Source organism: Hippocampus guttulatus, chromosome 9 (assembly GCF_054856545.1).
Source record: "Hippocampus guttulatus isolate MCC_2025c chromosome 9, RoL_Hgut_1.0, whole genome shotgun sequence".
Lineage (NCBI taxonomy): Eukaryota > Metazoa > Chordata > Actinopteri > Syngnathiformes > Syngnathidae > Hippocampus > Hippocampus guttulatus.
In genome coordinates this window covers 373,505-393,528 of record NC_141269.1, presented here as the reverse complement: position 1 = coordinate 393,528, position 20,024 = coordinate 373,505, and the positions used below count along the sequence as shown (strand labels likewise).

General features: G+C 50.9%; 2 protein-coding genes across 2 annotated transcripts; one reads left to right on the top strand and one right to left on the bottom strand.

Moving 5' to 3' along the window:
- The first annotated feature begins 1,233 nt into the window (after positions 1-1,233).
- Positions 1,234-6,005, top strand: mrpl45 (mitochondrial ribosomal protein L45). The gene is made up of 8 exons (XM_086120873.1): positions 1,234-1,397; positions 2,210-2,408; positions 2,574-2,691; positions 3,681-3,779; positions 4,262-4,310; positions 5,275-5,424; positions 5,495-5,668; positions 5,746-6,005. The coding sequence occupies exons 1-8, from the start codon at positions 1,335-1,337 to the stop codon at positions 5,842-5,844; spliced, it is 951 nt and encodes a 316-aa protein (XP_085976999.1). The 5' UTR covers positions 1,234-1,334; the 3' UTR covers positions 5,845-6,005.
- A 436-nt stretch (positions 6,006-6,441) lies between these two features.
- Positions 6,442-19,928, bottom strand: gpr179 (G protein-coupled receptor 179). Its single transcript, XM_086120871.1, has 11 exons — positions 18,309-19,928; positions 17,340-17,448; positions 14,129-14,225; positions 13,319-13,527; positions 12,495-12,563; positions 11,927-12,036; positions 11,498-11,736; positions 11,093-11,231; positions 10,907-11,009; positions 10,372-10,512; positions 6,442-10,131 (listed from the first exon to the last, which is right to left on the bottom strand). The coding sequence occupies exons 1-11, from the start codon at positions 19,214-19,216 to the stop codon at positions 6,814-6,816; spliced, it is 5,442 nt and encodes a 1,813-aa protein (XP_085976997.1). The 5' UTR covers positions 19,217-19,928; the 3' UTR covers positions 6,442-6,813.
- Positions 19,929-20,024: the final 96 nt, after the last annotated feature.

Sequence of the window (20,024 nt, the reverse complement as noted above, 5' to 3'; positions counted from 1 at the left end):
GAATTATTGTCGATTTTTTATGTTTTGTATTCTGAACTATTATTTTATGTTAAATGTTCTGTTAAGCGCTTTGTTACAGGTGCAGCTGTTGTGAAAGTGCAAAATAAAGATGTACAGTATTTATTATACTGTATACAGTTATATGACATATACATCTATTTAATAATAATAATAAAAATGATAAATGGGCAGCACAGTGTTGACTGGTTAGCACGTCGGCCTCGCAGTACAGAGGTGCAGGGTTCGATTCCGGCCTTCCTTTGTGGAGTTTGCATGCTCTCCTCGTGCCTGCGTGGGCTTTCTCCAGGTTTTCCTCCCACATTTCAAAAACATGCGTGGCAGGCTAACGGAACACTCTAAATTGTCCCTCGGTATGAGTGTGAGCGCGATTGTTGGTCTATGTGTTGGTCTATGTGTGCCCTGCGATTGGCTGGCAACCAGTTCAACCCGCCTACTGCCCAAAGACATCTGGGATGGGCTCCAGCACGCCTGCGATCCCTGTGAGAATAAGGAGATTAGAAAATGGATGGATGGATGGATGGATGGATGGATGGATGATGCGGAAGGGTTTAAACAGTGTTGTAGCGTCAATGAATCATTCATACTCACGTTATCCACGGTCGTTTTGCTTATTGTCCTTATTGTCCCTGTTACACAGCCTGAAATATTACAATATATTTAAAACAGGGTGACATTTGTGATGCAAAAAAAAAAAACACGGGTGAGCGCCCCCTTAATTGAAAAAGAGGGCAAAGGGCGGAGTGTGCGAGATGCATGTGTGACGTAACGCCAGTTTTGTGTGCTCACCCTTTGTCGGCACACGTGCGCGCGGCCACGATCACAGTGACGTCACAAGACGCGTGTACTTTTTTTTGTAGTGTCCGTGCGTTTACGCGCGCGCGCGCTTACGTCAGAGACGCTCGACCTTTTTTCAGATCACGCCAGCTCCTTCAAAATGCTGTGGGCGTGAAAACTGTGACACCCGTGTCACTGGTCGAAAGTAAGGACGTACGAGTCCTTAAAATTTTTAAATTTCAAGTTGCGAAGTCATCACAAAGAGTATTGTTCTTGTTAAGTGTGACTCAAATCCCTTTTGGTTTTGTTACGTCTCAGATTCCGGTGAACCAGTACTTTTATTCATTTAAATACTATTTCATAACCCATGTTGCTGTAATTTATTAATTTAAATGCTATTTTATAACCCAAGTTGCTGCATAACGTGTATTGTACCGATGTAATTTGTCTCATATAGCGTGATTGCGTGAAATAGTGGCGCGTTTAGGGGTCGCTACCGGAAATAGTTTTTCTCCCGTTTCTGCTAAACGGGAATCAAGATGGCGGCACCCGTTACCAGGACGCTGGCTGTGCTGCAGCGAGCGACATGGAGCTCCTTTAAGGTAGAGGACAATGCCACCTACAAAACATCTTTGCCGGACGATAAACCAGACTGGGCGAAGCGGGCTCATTTTGGTGATCTAATGGAAACGTCAATTACAGATTTAGGGTTGCCGCATGAAGCTAACGTAGCGTTAGCATTAGCTAGGTAGCAAGGGCACACAGGCTACTTTCAGCAGGTCGAGGACAACTTTATCGACATGAATAAAAACGACAATTGCAGTATGTACGCTTTTTTATTTTTGCGTTCCTAAGCTTTACCCCGATCTTTTTGCATTATTTTAATGCTATTTACTTTCAGCATTTGATCCCTAATCTGGATTAGGGATCCAGAATAAATAAATCCTAAATGAAATAAAGAGTTGAAATTCAACCCTCTTCGTTCAAATTGACGTTGCAAAAAATAACAATAATAATACTAATCATCAAATGATTTTGTGCATTTCATTGATACATTGAATGTGTTCACCTTGGCAGGCACACGCTAAACAGAGGCAGGACTGTTTCAGTTTATTTTCCTCTATAAATCGGTGTTTCCAGTTTTTGGTCACCCGAGAAAGCTTCTGTAAAATTTAAGTGTGAAAATTATGTTGCTGTTTTTTTATCCTTCTTTTTTTCTGACAAATCCCCACAACATTTTAAAAATATATTACGATACGTATTTGCATTTTTGTGGTTACTGACATAGACGTGAAATTGAAAAAGAATAATGTCACACATTCAACTGGTTGGAACTGTAAAACGATTGTTGTTGTTTTTTGTTTTTTTTTAATGATGAATGAGTGGATTTTATGACTTGTCATCCTCCCACTAGGCTTCCGAAACTTCACAGGGTGTGCCACGGCACCCCGTTCCGCTTTTAGTGCCCGTGAGGACCAAGAAGCGCTTTTTCGTGCCCCCGGCCGTGGGTGTCAAGGGCAAACAAAATGTCAACCCGGAAGCCAAGGCAAGAGCTGCTGGCGTTGTGTTCCGGCAGCAGTACATTGAGAGGCCCATCAACATCGCCTGCACCGGTACTGTGTGACTCCTCTTTCAACTCTTTTAAATTGTGTGTGTGAGAGAGACCTCCAATTCCTTCAAAATGTGCTTTTGAGCTAGGCTGTGTAAGGTGAAACCACGATAGAGCGGCACGGTTCTACCGTTTGTCCCCTCTGAAACTTGGTCATGCTATTTTCCAGCGGGAATCTTTGACCCATACGTCCCTCCCGAGGGCGACGCTCGGCTTTCCTCTTTGTCCAAAGAAGGCTTGAAGCAGCGCACGGAGCAGCTGCGACAGAGCGCCTCATCGCAGCTGGCGTAAGATTGTCTTGCCATCATGAATATGCTTGGATGCGTTGTTGGAATCAACGGGTAGTTATGAGCGACAGTGAGTTGGAGTTTGCCAGTTTTCACCGGGGACCTAAAATTTGCTCGGGAAAAATATTTTGACACAACCCATACTGAAATAAGAGCAGATTTCCTTGCAAATGCTGAAAACCAAGAACCGGAAGTTATTTGGCTCAACATTTCGGCTTTTGGTCTTCCGTAAATGAACTGATTGTTCCCAAAAAAATCGACAATGTTCCACTTACACAGAAATATGTCGAAACGGTATGCTTTTAAAATGCGTTCAATTGTGAATGGATGTCTGGTGATAAGAATAAGAAAACCTTTATTTGTGTCACAGTGAAGAAATTCCCAATTTCCAGCCGTAAAGTTACGAAAGGAAGAAAGTAGAAGAACAAAAAGTATTGGAGCTGCTGTAAAGCTGCCAAAAAAAATGTTTATATTCAAGCGCGAAGACAGAGACCCATTTTTTTTTTTTGTCAGCGTGGATAGACAAGGACGCCGATAGCAGATATATTGATTTATTTCTTAATCTTTAAGAATAGACATCATTGTTTAAAAGTAAAATAACAGGAATCTCCCAGGACCAGCAGCATGTCTGCAAAAGTTCAATCCAAAAAAAAAATCGATGTGACCGAAATGTAAATCTTTCATTTAGATTTGTTTGAAGCTCAAACAAAAATGAGTGCAGGAAGGTCCTAACGTTTTGGATTTATTATCGGCCGTTGAAATGAAAAAAAAAAAAAGTTCAATGTAGATACGCTCCAAATACCGCCATCGCTAATCGGTCCGGCCGATAATCGGTCCATCCCTAAGCTTGTCGATGATAGCTTTCCAGTACGTTACCCGACAGTGTATTACTGCCATCGTTTCTCTGGAATGCTTACGGTTTTGGATTATTTCCCCCCCCCGTTTGCAAGCTTGGACGCCACAACATATTTTTCTTGTCATCCTCTCAGAATTCGGAAGATCAAAGAGTTCGACTCTGAGTTTTCCTCCAAGGATTTTGCCGAACGAGCCCAGGAAATCTTCATCGAGGCTCACAACGCGTTGTGCACGTACGTGATTGCGACGGGGAACGCTTCCTTCATGTTGCACACAATCGCTTTGGGACAAATGGGAGGTGCCGTCGTCAAACCTCCACCCCTGTCCAGCCAGCGCATCGAAGCCTTTTTTGTGCAAACCGGGCGGCTCTTTGTGTCAGCAAAAACTACAGGCTCTGCGTCACAAGTTGTGTTTCAAACACATTTTTGGTCATTTTATTTATTTATTTTTTAAATCAAGGCAGCCGATCGCTGATACGTGGAGCCAAGCTTTGCATGCGGTAAAAGTGCAAATATTGGCATCAAGATGTTTTTCTTTTCGCCTTTATAAATTTTGTGCTATGTGTATCACAGTGGGGAGAAAAGGTGGATTATGATGCCATGGGACCTTTAACTCATTCAGTAGCAGCCAATTCTGGACCAAGTCTGAAAAGACGTTTAATAACGTCTTTGGGAGTGAATGAGTTCAATGTGTTTTTGTGAATTCTCTCGTCCAGCTTCGACAAAGACAAGCTTCACTCACTGGTGACGGAGCGCTGTTACCCGGTAAGTTCTCCAGGACTCCTTTCCTCCTACCCGGGTTACGATCAGTCATCAAAACGAACAAGAATGGAAACGTTTTCCGGAACAAAATGAAAATGACTTGACCACAATTGCACGCCGATAAAACGAGAATGTCCTTTGTTTCGGTCTTTGTCATTCGCCTTCAGCGTTGAGTTGAAATGTACTTATTTGCGGGCACATGGAAGAAAAAAGGTTGAAGAGCTGCTTCTTAAGTGCAATTTACCCGTTGTGGCCTTTTGTTAACTCATGAAATGCCAGCCATTTTCACTGGGGCAACCCCCTCAATCCCAGCGTTTGACTGGATTTTGACTGATCTTGCAAGGCCCACAGAATATTTGCACGGAGTCTACCAAAATTAAGTTTGGACTCTCTTCTTTCAGCAGAAAAAAACATTTGTTTCTATATTTTTCCATTCTTCAGCAATCTGCATTACAAAATGGCTACGTTTCATGAAAATGGTGATTCCTGGGCAAAAAAACTGAGAAAAAGCTTTTTGGAAAAGCTTGCGTTTCAAGCGCGTGCGGCACCACTGCCACCTACTGGTCGCTTTTTGACATGATTTACAATGCAAACGGCTTATTCTCATTCACAGATTGCATCAGACCCCCCTCCTCTCTACAAGTACGTCCTTGATAGGCGAGGCCTAATTTTAAAAAGATGTACAAGTACGTCTTGTGGAATGAAAGAGTTAATTCTTGCACTCCACTACTACGCCATATTTGTCCAAAAAACTGAACGCAGGACTAAAGCTCATCAAAACAAAAGTGAAAGAAAGCGCTTTTAAAAGATAACGTCGAACAAAAAAGGACCTCGAACTCACGGCATTGACGAGACTAAAGTCAACGGAATCAAAACAAAAAACAAGTGTAAAGACAAATGTCAAACCCCGTCGGGTGCCGTTCCGACCGCCACTCGTCGCCCATCGTGCGTCCGTTGTCCGCGGCAGGAGATGACGCGGGGCAACCGCTACAAGACCCTGCGCTGGCGCTTGGTGGAATCGCTGGAGGCGCCCCGCGTGGTCCACGCCCGCAGCCCCGACATGGTCGCCAAGGGCAACCTCTACGGCCAGGTGACTGTCCGCGTGCACTCCAGACAGGTGAGACCAGCTTTGAGGTGCCCGATGATATGCGTCGGCACGGTTGCGTTGACGCCGCGTCCGCCCGCAGACTCTGGCCATCTACGACCGCTTCGGACGGTTGATGCTGGGCGGCGAAGATCAGCCCAAGGACGTCTTGGAATATCTGGTCATGGAGCGGCACCTGGTCAACCCCTACGGACGCTGGCGCCTCCACGGGAAGATTGTGCCGTCCTGGGCGCCCGCCAAGGACCCCGTCGTGAAAGTAAGCGCCGATCGTCGCCCGCGGTCGCTTCAGTTCACCTCCGAGGCCGCTTTCCGAGCTGAGCTCCTCGTTTCTAGACCGTCGTCATTCCCGGTCCGAAGCTAAAGCCCGGCGAAGAATTTGATCCCCTCACCTACCGAGTTCCCCAACCCCAGGCGGTGCAGTGGTCAAAATAAGCCACCCGGTGGGGCCGCTGCACCTTCCGGCCACAGCGGGACCGCCTTCCAAGTGCAAGTATGTGTCTCAAAGGCAACTTTCGGAGCACTTTTTGGTTGCTCTCTTTTCTATTAGTGCATCAAGAAAGAAAGCCAATAAAAAGGACGTTCAGAAACGCAAAGGATTCTTTCGTTTGACGATGCCGCGTGAAAATAAAATGTTCCCGTCTGCTCGATTTGAAAGTGAGGCAGCGGTGGCGACCTCGCAAATACATTTGAACCGGGATGCGCGCGCTTGCAAGAAACGGGCAAGCTTCAGAAAGCTCCTGTGCGATGAAACGGTTGCGATCATCATGTCCGTATGGCAAATGTGCTTTTCAAGTATGGTTTTGGGCTGCAGCTGTCCAATGTTTACCGGATATTCTCCTGAAAATGAAAAGTGACGTGGGACCCACGGTCGCGCGAAAACAACACCTTTGAGTCAGCCCGCTTTGTCAAATATTGTTCGATGGGAACTGCAACTCTATCAGGTTGTCAAAGTCCTTCTTGCCGATTAAACGGCGATAGTAAATACTACTCTGGTTATGTACATAATGCAGAACAGGACTTTTTTTTTTTTTTCTCAAATCAATTCTTCATTGACATAAATTCCATTGCAGTTGCATCATCGCATGACACACTTTAGACATGAGCACTACAGACCACAGTAGGACATGAACCCCGCCGCACTACAGAGGCTCAGCGTGAAGGGACGGGCGGGAGCTGGAAGAAAGAGGGTGAAGATGACCCTTGTTTGCATGGCCGCCACTTTTTGGAGTTAACTTCACAGAGGGGACGGACGGGGTCAGTGACGTCGCGAAAAGTCAGTTTGTTTCAGCCGGCGTGTGGGATTTTGCGAAGGTGACGGCACAAATGTGCCATCGGGGCGGCCTCCGCCAAAGCATTGCGTCGCGTCGGCTCCCTCGCCGTGGCGTCAAAGGGGGTGTCGGGTCACAAGTCGGGAGGGAATATGAGCGCTTCTGCGGCGCATTCGGCATCGTCTTCCTCGTCTTCCTCAGGGATGTTCTCAGGCTCCCATGTGAAAACATCAGAGTTGTTGTCCGCGAAGGATCCCGAGCCACTTGGATCCATCTCCCAGGGGCACAAGGCGTCACGGCGGCCCAGCGCCAAGCTGGCTTTCGCCTCGTCCGACGGCTCCTCCGTCTTTACGGCCCGGTCTTCCGGTACGTTTTCTTTGTCGCTGCCGGAGAAGCTCGATGTTTGCCGGTGCGGCATCTCGCCGGGACAGTCCTGAGTACCGGGGTCGCTCCGGTCTTTGATCCCTCTCGCTGCTCCCGTTTCCCACGGGCAAACATGGGGACGTAAACTTTCTTGCTTTTCGAGCACTGCGGTGTCCTCAGTCTCCCACGGGCAGACGCTAGCCCGAGAGCTGTCCTGCTTCTTGAGAACTTGAGCTGCTGCTCCCGCCACGTCAGTTTCAGAACTGTCTCTCTGTTGCAAATCTTTGGGGTCTTCCATTTCCCATGGACAAACGTCTCCTCTTGTGCAATCGTGCCCCTTCGCAGACATTGGGTCTTCAGTTTCCCATGGACAGACGCCTTGTCGAGAGCTGTCCTCCTTATTCAGAGCTTTTGGTTCCTCCACCCCGCTTGGACAAACTCTTTCTCGCGAACTGTCCTGTTTCTTCAGAACCTCTGGTTCTCCGGTCTGCCGTGGACCGGTGTTTTTGCGAGAAGTGTCCTGCTTTTCCAGGGCCTTTGGTTCCTCTTTCTCCCATGGACAAAGGTTTTCCAGAGAAGTGTCCTGCTTTTTCGGGGCCTTTGGTTCTCCTGTCTCCCATGGACAAACGTTTTCCCGAGAACTGTCCTGCTTTCTCAGGGCATTTGGCTCATCTGTCTTCCAAGGACAAACATCTCCGCTTGTTTGGTCTTGCCTTTGAGCAGAATGTGCTTGTTCCGTCTCCCACGGACAAACACTTTCTCGAGAACTGTCCTGGTTTTTCAGGCCCTTTGGTTCTTTTGTCTCCCAAGGACAAACATCTCCGCGAGCGCTGTCCTGCCTGTGGCCAACATTCCAGGTCTCGATTCTTCCTCCATGCGATGCCCCCATTTTGACCATTGCGGTGTCCTCACTTTCCCACGGGCAGACTTTTGAACGGCCGCTATTTTGTCTGCCGTTTTGGGGCCAATTCAAGAGCTCTGTTTTTGCGGACTCTGATGTTTCAGTCTCCCAGGGGCAAATATTTCCTCTAACGCTTGGTGCCTCTTTTTGGGCATCCAGGGGCAAGATGGCTTTTTGTGGGGCCTTCAGTTTGTCCTGTTGTCCAGCATCCCTGGGACAGATATCGGCCTTGATTGTCATTTGCGAAGGGGAGACCCTTTGTTCTGCTTCCCCGTCCTCCAGAAGACGAATGTCATCCATCATTTTTGGCGGGTCTGGGAAGTCCCACTTACAACTTTCTTCCCTCTCGGCCATTCTCCGCTCCAGATGCAGAGCAGGAGATTTAGGAAGCTGGTCTTTTGACGCCCCGGGGAAGACGTCGGCTTTTGTCGCTTCGTGCCGCGAGGGTACCTTGAGGGATCCCTTTGTCTGCACAGGATTTACGTTCTCATACACAGTCTCCGTTTCCCAAGGGCAAACGTCGGCATACTTGCTATCTTGTTTGATGACGGGTACGGGAGTTTCTGCCGCCTCCCAGGGACAAACGTCAGCGGATCTCTTCAGAGACAGTTGCGTCTTTGGCGCTTTGGCGTACGAACGTTCCGGGAAATCTTGGGACTCCCATGGACACGCATCACCCCGGCCACTGTCCTGCCTTGTCACTGTCTCTTGCTGTTGAGATTCCCAAGGACACACGCCGGTTCGTTGGGATGTTTCCGTTCCCCACGGGCAAACGTCTGCTTTCAGGCTATGGTGCTTCTTTGCCGCCTCCACGAGTCCGTCCCGTGGACAAGCATCTGTGTTTGAGGCAGTTTTCAATACCGGTGCTGCCATTCGTTTACTTCCTCTTCTGTGAGTTGACGGTGTCCTCGAGCTGCAGGAGCTGATGCTGCTTCGTTTACTGCTGTGCCTGGACAGGTATGGATTTTCGTGCGTTCCGTCCTTTGGCGCGTCATCCCCATCTACCGGATAGATGGCCGACCTGACGATCACCAACCTTCTGGGACTCCTGTCCGATGAATCCCCAGAGGACAGTCTGACGGCGTTCTGCTTTACGAGGCATGGTTTCCCATCTGCGGTTGTCATGCTTCTCTTCCGCAGCGTCCTCTTCTCCATGCTTGGACGCCGACCATACGTTGCCGACCTGGATGGCGTCGAGCCGCTTTCTTGGCTTTTTTGTTCGCCCTCTCTATTTAAGGTTTCATCCTTGCTCCATTTGCCAGCCGCTTCCACCGATGCCAGGATGGATTTAACAGAGAGCCACTTGGTGGTGGGGTTCCGGAAGGAAAAAACTCGCTGTTCTTTGTTGGCTTTGGGTCTAGGAGACCCCGGTGCACTTGCTGAGACTGGGACTTCGGGGCACTCGGCGTCCCCTTTGTCTAGCGACAGGTCGTTCTCCGCAGGCGGTAAATGGTCCCAGGGACAGACGAGAGCAACCGGCGAGGACGGACTTTGCGGCTCGTCCTCCGGCGAGTTGGCGTAGGTGACACGCTTGTGGCTCTTCTCGCCCGATTGTTCCTGCGCCACCTCCCAAGGACAAACCTCAGCCTTGTCAAAAGACTCCGACTGTAGCGCACTCCTGGTCTGTTCGCCAATGGAGAGGCTGGATCCGTTGCCCTTGGACGTGTTCTCCATGGAGTGAGTGGATGTGAGACTCCACGACTTGTGAAGCCTGGTGTGATCTGGGAGGTGCAAGAAATTGGTATCGATGGTCAGATTTTGGGCGCTAACCGATTTGCAGACTGCCGGGCGCATCTCGAAAGAGTCCGTCTCAGATCTTTGGGAAGATCTTTTCACAACGTCGGCCCCGAGCCTGGAGGAACCTCGCAAGGAAGAGTCCCTCTCCCGCATGAAATAATGATCGCACTGGGACTTGCGTAGCGATGGGGATCTGGACTTCATGGAACCCCTGATGCTGAGGTTGTCTGGGGTTCTCCTGAAAGACCCGGAGTGATTCCTGCTCCGGAAGGATCCGTCTCGGTCCTCGCGACTGCACCGCCGGCTCAGCGGGATCTCGGCGAGACGCTTGATAATTGATCGACCCAAGGCGCATCGAGAACTCGGCTTCTTTGACAGGTGAGGGTTGTTTGCCGTCATCTTTTTGGCTTTGTTGACTTCCAACTGGGCGTATAATCTCTTGAGCTCATCCTGGTGAGTAGGAGGGAGGGAGGGCAAATATGGATGGAAGATCAGAGGAAAAGTAAGATGGCGAAGAACAATGTTTTTGGGGGAGGGGGGAGCGAAAATGAGAGTCCTGTTCATCTATGGGGCATTTACGGTTTTGCTCTGCACGCTTTCATATTTTGAGAGGTTTCATTGCTCAGGTTGAACTCGACCATTTGGAATGTCTTTCCGTCCTGTTGCAAAACGACAACTTTCTCAATTTACCCGAAAGTCATCGGGGTCCACACTGCGCTCGCTCCACGCCGAGCGAAAGCTGCTGTTGAGGTAAGAACGGCGCAGGTCCACCTCGTCCTCATACACCTCGGCGGCGATCTCCTCCCTGCCGGCTTTGCTCGTGTGCAGGAACTGTGCGGACGACGGAGACAAACGGGAGAGGATTTCATCTCATTTGATGTCTTTTGTTGCTGCCCCCAACCCTCCAATTGGAAAAAAGATCAACTCTTGTGTTTCCGACTGTTTTGAATAGATTGACACCAACTCCACATGATGTTTTTGAAAGATGAACTTCTCTGGCAAAGTGTGACTGGACTTCATGCAGATCAGGTCCTCCCAACCATTTTACACGTACAACAGCAACTGCACCCCACGTGGTTTACGCTCCCTACCCTTTTAAACGGAGGAACACTTATAATATTACACTCACGACTGCTTTGAAACCAATTGAGCCGAACTTCGTTTAATCCTTGAAGCTCCACCCTCTGTTTTGAAGCGATCAAATGTCCCCACCGGTGCTCTTTACCTTGGGGATGAAGATCAGGCCGAGTGTCACGGTGACGGTCGCGTGGGTGTGCGCGAAGGAGAGCAGCAGCATCCAGTCGGGATGCAGAGAAGGAAACGTAAACCTGTGGGTGGCAGACCAGGTGAATTCCAAGCGGGTTCCCCGCCCGCTTCATCCGCAGCAACGTGGACCGAGCCGGCGCTTTACCGGCACAGGTGGAACAATGCGGAGAGGAGCAGCTCGTTGTGGATGGCGATGCCCATGTAGCGAGGCTCGTGGAAGGCCGAGGGCACCGGCCGGACGGCGGCCCATAGGGAACTGCCCCAGCACAGGAACAGAAGCTCGGCTGTTGGGAGCGCGATTCCCGTCAGTGACAATCGTACGAGGACTCGGCTTTCGAGCTCAGACATTCAAACGAGGGTGGGGCTTTAAAAATAAGGAAAAGTGGGAGCTCGTGACGGTAGCGTGGCGAATGTGAACTACAAAGTGAGGGTGGTCTAAGGAATGTCAACCGCGTCAAAGGATGTCGGCCCGGGACCGTTAAAGGCCTTCAAGTGGAGTACATGTTGATCTGTCAGTGGCTAAGGTGTCCTCCTCGTCCCCCGTCCTCACCGACGGCCATCATGTAGTCCCAGCGGTCCAGGTAGCAAAGGTCGAAACCCTGACCCCGCGCTGTGGTGGTGCTGACGATGACGGGAATGTTCCTGTCTCGGTTCTGGAGGACGGCCACCGTCCAGGCGCACAGGAACCAGCTGGCCGCCATCAGCATGACGCCCAACATCCTCAGCAGGTGCACGCTGGACATGTAGGGAACCCGGTGGGCCGTGCGCGACAGGAACACCTTCAGAACCCTACGGGGGGAAGCTCACGCTCACTGGAAGACAGCCGACTGCTTTCTCCTTCAAAAGAGGCGGCGAACCCAACCGAGCCGACGACAACTCCACCTTGAAACTCCAAACTCAAAGTCCAAAGGAGTTCAGAATCGCTCCAGGACATTTCTGAGGTATCTCACACACACACACGCACACCCACTGATCTAACCTGTACATTTTGAGAGTGAGCGTGCCGTAGACGATGGAGAAGCCCAACATGCGGACCCATCGGAGCAGGATGCACCTGAAGGTGCTCGGCTTGAAGTACAAGATGAACACCTGCGGACAGGAGCTGTCAAAACCGATCTGGCTTCACATGCCAGCCGCCATCCGGTAATCCGTCCAGCAATTACCTTCCAGCCACTCGAGATTTAGAGCACCCCCCCCAAAATAAAAGTGAGCGCAAAGGCAGATGATTTAATAGCGCACAAGCACAAAGCGTGCACCCAACGTGTCCTTTTAATCAGCACAAATGTTGAGCTTGCCAGTGAGGTCTGATTGAAGCAAGGCCACAAAGAACCCTGCCCCAAAAAAGCCCACTTGCATACCCCGATCGTGTCTCTAAATTCCAACCCCGATTATTGTTGGAAACCCCACTTCAACGCCATCTTCAATTTTGAGGCCCGACCTTCAAAACCCGAGCCGCCCTGCTGAAATCCGAACCTGTAAAGCGAGACTCAAAAGGCCCCGGCCCACTTGGCACAAAGTTGGGTTTTCCGTTTTTCGCCGTTTCTTACCGGGAAGTAGAGGAGCAGCGAGCCAAAGAGGATGGCCTCCAGCAACAGGAGGCCCGACGCACGAATCCTCTGAGAAGACGGAAAGCAAACGTTAACACACTAGCATATGGCCGAGGTACATCGTCGCCGTTTTGCTCTTTTTTTTCCTTTCGTTTCAGCGCTCGGGCCAAAGCCGCAAGTCGTTGCCTCGAGGCGTCAAGGAACGGTGTCGAATTGCATTGAGGAGCTTGGTTTTCCGCCAGAGCCGTATCCTGACCCGTTTCGCCTCTCCCCCGACTCCCAACACGCCCGATTCAATAGAGCGCGATCGTTTCAGGCTTTGACAGAGCTCGCCGATGAGCCGATGGTTCGAGTCGGAGGTGTGTTGGAGTCGCGAGAGGGGCATCGTCGGGAGATGGCTCTGGAGGAAGCCAAATTCCCTCCCCCCCTGCTTTGGACAAAATTCGCGCGTGTCCGCCATCTTGGTGCCAATCTACTACTTGGGAGTGAAATGAGCCGTTCTCATTCGGAGTGCTTTGACAATGTCACGTCGCATCTTTTGGGTCGAGAAACTGTACGCGGTATGTTGGAGTTCCTTGAGACAAAAGGTGGCGCTTTGATGCCAAGGAACGATGTCGACGTGAAGTGAGCAATTGCAGCATTTTGGTGCCGACGAACCACGTCGGGGTAAGTAGAGGAGTTCCATTTAGAGGAAAGTAGTGTGCCCTACCACTTTGCGGGGGTCACCCGTCTGTTTTTTTTCCTTGAACAACCAGAGCTTTTACCGCCAATACATTGTTGGAAAACGGGGGTTGGCTCCACGCCCAAGTGAGGGTTGTCGTTACCCTGTTCCTGCGATGTCGGTAGGCGGCCAGCATGCTGACAAAAACCAGCGCCATCAAGGTCCCCTGGGCGGCCATGACGGCGGCCCTCAGGGGCCCGTCCTCCCGCACCCGACAGGGGGCGCCGTCCCGGCATCTCCCGCAACCCGGCCAGCAGGGCGCGCACACCGGCAAGGATGGGAAACAGGCGCCGCCACCGTCGTCGCTGGCATCTGGGAGGAACCAAAACAAAACCAGAAAAAAACAGCCCGCCTGGATCGATAGGATATTGAGGCTCCCCCGAGCGTACGGGCCAACCCCAGCTTCAAACTCAACTCCGGTTTGAAACCCTAACTGAGGCTGATCTCATGGAATTTATGGGCGACACCTGCATTGTGCTCCACTTGAAACCCTACAGACCAAGAACTTGTTTGAAGCCTTACCCCGGACTTCGAACCCGAATGAAATCCCCTTACCCTTCGAACCTATTTGAAACCCTGACCCATGATTTGATGGGGTCTATGGGCCCCAGTCCATCGGACATAAAAACCACGATTTGAAACCCTAACTTCGGCTTTGAACCCTACCCTAGACCGCAAACCCGATTTGTGAACCCGAGCCCTTGTTTCAATCCCTTAACCGAAGCCGATTCGAAACCCTAATAAAAGCCGCAAAGCCGAATTGGAAACATTTACTCGGCCTTCAAATGTTACTCGAAGCCCAAATTGATTGCCTGAAACCCTCATGCGAGAAGCTCGGCCGGAAGCCGCAGCCTTGGAAACGGCCCAAGCGGAAGCGCGCTTCTCACGGGATTTCTCGCCGGCCGTGCCGTACCTGCGTCCTGATCGGCCGCGTCCGGGTTGTAGTATCCGTCTTTGCAGCGGCAGCAGTACTGACCCAGCCGGAAGCCTCGCCCGCCGATCGGCACGCACTATGCCGAGCAAGCAAGAAAGCAACAATTCACTTTTTTATCTTTTTCGCCATTTTCAACATGACACATTTCAACCGCTCGAGTCACTAAAAGTTGGCTTTGCTGCCTTCCCGACCGTGTCTGTTGCCGTTTTGGGTTCCCAAAAAATTGTTTTCAATGCACTGATATATATATATATAAAATAGTGCTGTCAAATGATTAAAATATTTAATCGCGATCAAATGTATAATTTCATCGTTAACTCATAATTAGCCGCAATTAATCACAGATTTTTATCTATTCTAAATTTCCTTTGATTTCTTTTTCTCCTATTTTTCCCATTTTAATGCGTCAACATGGAATCGTGGATCAGTTTTCTTTGTGCAAAATTCAAATATTTACTGAAACAACAATTTTGATTTTCAATTTTACATTGACATTTTTCAGTTATTCAAACTTGGAGCACATTTTTTTATTTTAGAGCAACGTAACATCCGCTGTGGCCTGGTGCCGCATTAATCTCGCGATTTAAAAAATCGAGTTAAAATTGCTTTAAATTAATGCCAATAATAATCATGCATTAAACTGACAGCACTAATATATATATATATATATATATATATATGTGTGTGTGTGTGTATAGAGAGAGAATGCAACTTTTTCTGATAAAACTGCACCAAAAAAATCTGACTATCAGAATTGTGACTCATCTCTTTTGATCTTCAGATGACTGATGTCTTGTTTTGAAGCCATTCAAAACATGTCAACCTGAATACAGTATGAATAAATCAACGCAGATGCAGCTGGGACACGCGCGCGCGCGCACTTTTTGGACTTGTCTGTTAATCTACGTTAAAGGCTAGATGGATATATAAAACCAGGGCTGAGTGTTTTATCCTTCTCGGAAGGAAGACCCCCCCCCCCCACCCACCCCCTTCCTGCTCAACCACGCACACACATAGTACAGTCCTGAACACCCCCCGCCCCCCGCCCCTCTCTTAAATGGCGCGCGCTGCACATTAAAGTGAAATGGATTACATTATTATTATATAATTTAACTCGGGTCCTTTACGTCTACATGCCGCCATTTTAGACGCTCTTCTTCCGCGTTTGCGCTAAATTAGCCTTTGTTGACTCCGGACAAACAACAGATGGCAAAAAGCATCTTTGTTGCGTCTGAAGCGATGGCTCTCAAGCCTTTGTTACGTCAAACCAGAAGTTAACGTTGCTAAAGGAAAAAAAAAATCCAGTGTTTGATCAATTCTGCTGCGCTGCAGTTGAGAGAGTTGGCTCATCTCTGGATGACGTTTTTTGTGTTCTGAAGATAGAAAAAAATAACGCAGGTAGCAAGCATTTGTTGATTGAAACAAAAAGCTAACGTCTCCAAAAAGTGTTTGTTGAGTCCAGTTGCGCTGAAGCTAAGCCAAGATAGTGAGCGTCGCCGTTCCGTACGACACACACGCGCACAAAAACAGGACTTTTTTGGGCGGGGCGGGGGCATCTGATGTGATTTAGCCTTTGCTGGCCGGTTGAAACAAGAAGCTAAAGTTGCTTGAAAAGAAGTAAGTTAGCTTAGCATTTATTTACAACCAAAAAGACGGCAAAAACAAACTGTTGAGCATCTAAATCTTGAAGCTAATGTGGCTAACATTAGTGTTGAAAATGCGAACAAGTTCCGTCGGCTTTTGTATCCGCTAAGCCTCACAGGTAGGACGGGAGCTTTCGAAAGGTGCTTTAGGTTTTTTTGTCCTCCTTCTGCTTTCGGACCTCTGCCAGGGAGAGAAACCGTGTCAGCGGGCTGGATTAACGTCGTAATCCCTCAGAGCATCTGCGGCCGCTAGTTTTAAATAGATCGCCGGCAAAACACTCACCGCTGGAGTTATGAATGGGTCCAACCGGGGTTCGAATCCTTTGGCACTTTTCATGATCGCGTTGACTTTTGTAAATTCAGTTCGTCTCAACTACGAGTACTGCGAATGACCTCCGAATGCGAATGACATACAAAAATGCGATACACGAGTTACCATCTCGCGTATTGCTTGTATTCGTGTGCGGAGGTCATCTGGACGAGCACGCTGTTGTGCTCGTGTGTCCTGCAGGTTCGATTGCGCAGAAATGTCCTATTAGCCCGAGGCAGTAGAGCAGGGGTGTCACACTCATTTTTGTCGGGTTACATCTTCCCTCGGTGGGCCGGTATGATTTTAGCAAGGATCATGGAAGTTGAAGCGGATGAATTGCTTTCGCGGGCCATCTAAAATGATGTGGCGGGCCGGAACTGGCCCCCGGGCCTTGACTTTGACATCGATGCAGTAGAGGGGGAAAAAACAAAACAAAAACATCATTCGGATCACAAGGTTCTTCTACCTCATGCCCTGAATGGCCTTACGGGTGCGAACCAAGTGCATATGGGTGCACTATTATGTAAGAAGTCGCGTTAGCAGCACCCCGTTGTCAACTGATGCACCATTTTGCCTCACTAGTATTATGTCATTGTTCTACTAGTGCACACTTACGTCATACCGTAGTGAAAGGCAATAGAGGACCAAAAAAAGCCCACATCGCACGTTGGAGCGGTTCCAGTATACCCCAGCTGCTGACCCGAGCCCCCTGGCTCCTTAGCTTTAGCCAATGCTCTCAAACTTAGGTCTTCAACGGGGCAGTGATTTGAAATCGGAGCGGCCAATCGGCAACCGTTGTCAAGTCCGGCTTCGTTCATCTTAGGCGGCGGTCTCAGGAGCACTTGGAAACAGTCGGTCGTATCTTTGTCACATCTCGCCCGGATGACTGTCCTGCACTTGACTTTGGAGTCAGACAATGCTCCGTGAGGCGTCTCCAGTTGCTCCACGATGCCGCCGCTCGCCTCTTGACAGGTAGAGGGAGCGCATCCGGTAACTCCTGCTCATTTGAGAGTTCTTTTGTAGATCCGACGATTTCTTTTCCAATCTCGAAATGGCCTCACCATTTTATTTCAATTTTTAACGAGTCGAATTTTACTACGTCACAGCAGTAGTATTCGCACGCAATTGCCCACGAGTGCACAGTTTGGGCTGACGGCTAACATGTCATTGTTCCGCTAGTACGCCACATTGTCATACGGTAGTGGGAGGCGGCAAAGAAAAAGCACAACTCGTTTACCTCCATGCTGGTGCGGTTGCACTGGTGCGTGTCGGCAAACCATCCGTCCCGGGTGGTGCACTGGTCCACGTCCATGTCCTGGATGTCCACGTCCACGCGGATCACGCCCCTACGCGGCCGCGCACACCGACACGCACACTCAAAACATCTTCATCGCCATTTGCAACCTTCGTTCCGTGAGCACGCTATCAATCTTGCCGGCTTTGTCAGATTTCGCAGGCGAGAGGTGCACGTCTTTGGCGACGCGCCGGGGCAGCGCTGGGCTTCACTGCGAGAAATGCGGCGCGGCTAAAAGCAAGAAGGAGCGGCGGAGACGGGCCCCGTGTCGCGTCGGGATTCAAAACGTTGGCCCGTGAGTGTCGTCGTCCGCCCCGTTTGTCTGTGTTGCTGCTCCCGGGTGTGTTCGGTCGCAGTTGCTGGAAGGTTTCGAGTTACGCTAACGTCTATGCTAATGTCGAATGTCCATTTGCGGTATGCGTGTGTAAATGTTTTTCATCCAGGTTTTTTTTTGAAGATGGTCCATTTCGGCCCGACATCTTTAACCGTTAATGTCGTCGTGGCGGGGCGTAATGGTTCCAATATACATCTCACGATCGCGTTTGAGGAGCTCCGACAGCATCCCGAGGAGACAACAAAAATGGTTGACGAATGACACGGGCCATTCTTTAAACTCATTCACTCCCAAAGACGTTTTTTAGACATCTTTTCAGACTTGGTCCAGAACTGGCTGGTACTGAATGGTTAATGAGATGACGACCGTTTGTTGATTCTTCTTTTGTTCCGCGCGGACGCGCGAGGGGAGACGGTCGCCGAAAAAGATCCGAGTGTTGTCGGATGTTACTCGCGACTGCGCCGGCGTCGCCTACGCCGACGATACGGACGACTTCATCGAGAGAGGGCGGGCGTTACGGGGAAAAAGCCCATTTCGGCCATTGCCGGTTTGCATCCGCGCCTGTGTGGCGTGCTGACCTGAACTCGGGGCTGAGGTCGGGCTTGAGGCCATAGAAGGCGGCGGACAAGGTGAGCATCCAGCCGGGCGCGAAGCGGCCGTCTTTGCAGTCCAGGTAAGGGGCGCGGCCCCAGCGGACGCCGCTCCCGTTGCTCACGTAGCTGTCGCCCCGACCCCACTTGGGCGTCTCCAAGGTGCTCAGGTCGTTGAGCAGGACCCTCTTGGCGAGCGCGGGCGGCCGCGCGGGGTCGGGGAACTTGAAGCGCCGGAACCAGCCGTCGTCCGGGGCCGGGGGCGGCGGGTGCAGGCGGCCCCACGTCTTGGACAAGTCCTGGAGGAGAACGCTGGGCGCCCCCCTCGGGGGGCCGCGGCTGGCCCGCAGCACCAGTCGGGGGGCGCCGCCGGTGGGATCGCAGTCGAAGGTGAGCAGCGCCCGGCGGATCGGCCCGCCGGCTTCCAGCAGGGCTCGGACCAGGGCGTGGTACCACTCCATGTCTTCGGGAACGGAGCTCTCGCGCAGGTCGCTGGCCTGGAAGATCATGTTGAGGAAGTTGGCCGCGTTGGCCAGCGCGTCCAGGGCCGGCCCGAGGGCGGCGCGCATGCCGCCGGGAAGCGGCCCCGGCTGCGCGGGGGCGCTGTAGGCCCGGGAGCAGCGCGCCGCCCCCGCGGCGGACGAGTCCCCCGTGTACAGGAAGCTCTCCGCCGCTGACCAGTCGTCCCGCGGCGGAGCTTCCGAGGTACCCGCCGTGCCGCCCGTCGGGTCCGAGGAGGCGCTCGAAGGTTCGGGCGAGCTGGCGTCCAGCAAATCGCTGACGTTGCCGGCGTCGGCGCTCAGCTGACCCCTGGCGAGCCACGGCAGTAAAATCAGAACAAGTGGAAACATTCTGGAGGCTTCCCCGGAGAGGACGTGACCGGCGCCACGGATCATATGAAGAGCATCTGCGGCGCCCACAAGGGGAACGGACTTTGGCTGCGCGACCTCATTGTCAACCTCGGTGAGCGAAACGCTGCTTCGTGGTCAGATGTCCTGCTGAGGAGGAACCCCAAACTTTCTCTGCTTCTTCTTCGGTTTGCAGATAGATGGCCAAGAAGTGAGGAGGAGGAAGCCCCAACTTTCTTCTTCTTCTCCCGCCGCCTCTTGTCTACAGATGCCTCACCGGGTCCGGTCCTGGTGAGGACGCCCGCGGCCTTTTTCTTCTTCTACTCTGCCGTCTTTTTGTTGACGGATGTATCGCCGGCGACTGAGGAGGAGCTCCCCAATTTGTTGTTCTTCTGCGGTCCTGTGCCGCTCCGTTGCCTGTGGCTCCACGAGACTTTTCTGAAGCTCTAGTGGTGACACTCATCCATCCTCCGGCTTCTCATCTCTCGCTCTCTCTCTTTTTTTTTTCTTTTTTGTTCCTCCCGTCAGTCCCTCGCACAGGGGGCTTGCTCAAAGGTGATGAGAGTGAGAGGACATCTGGTGTGCGTGCGCGCGTGAGAGAGAAACCAGGGTTAAGCTGTGCATCAATCGGGATTAACGCATCCGACCAAGAGACTTGCTGGATGCGCTTTTACTGTGCCCATACGGGCACGCGCTCTGAAGCGCGCGTACATCGCAACTGCGAGGTGCGATGAAAGCAAAGGACCCTCGTTTTGGTCACTCTGGCAACGGCTCCTCTTTCACGCAATCTCTCACACTCGCGCGCAGTTCGTGAAAACACACACAGACTAAGCTTTAAGTGTCACACCTTTGTCAC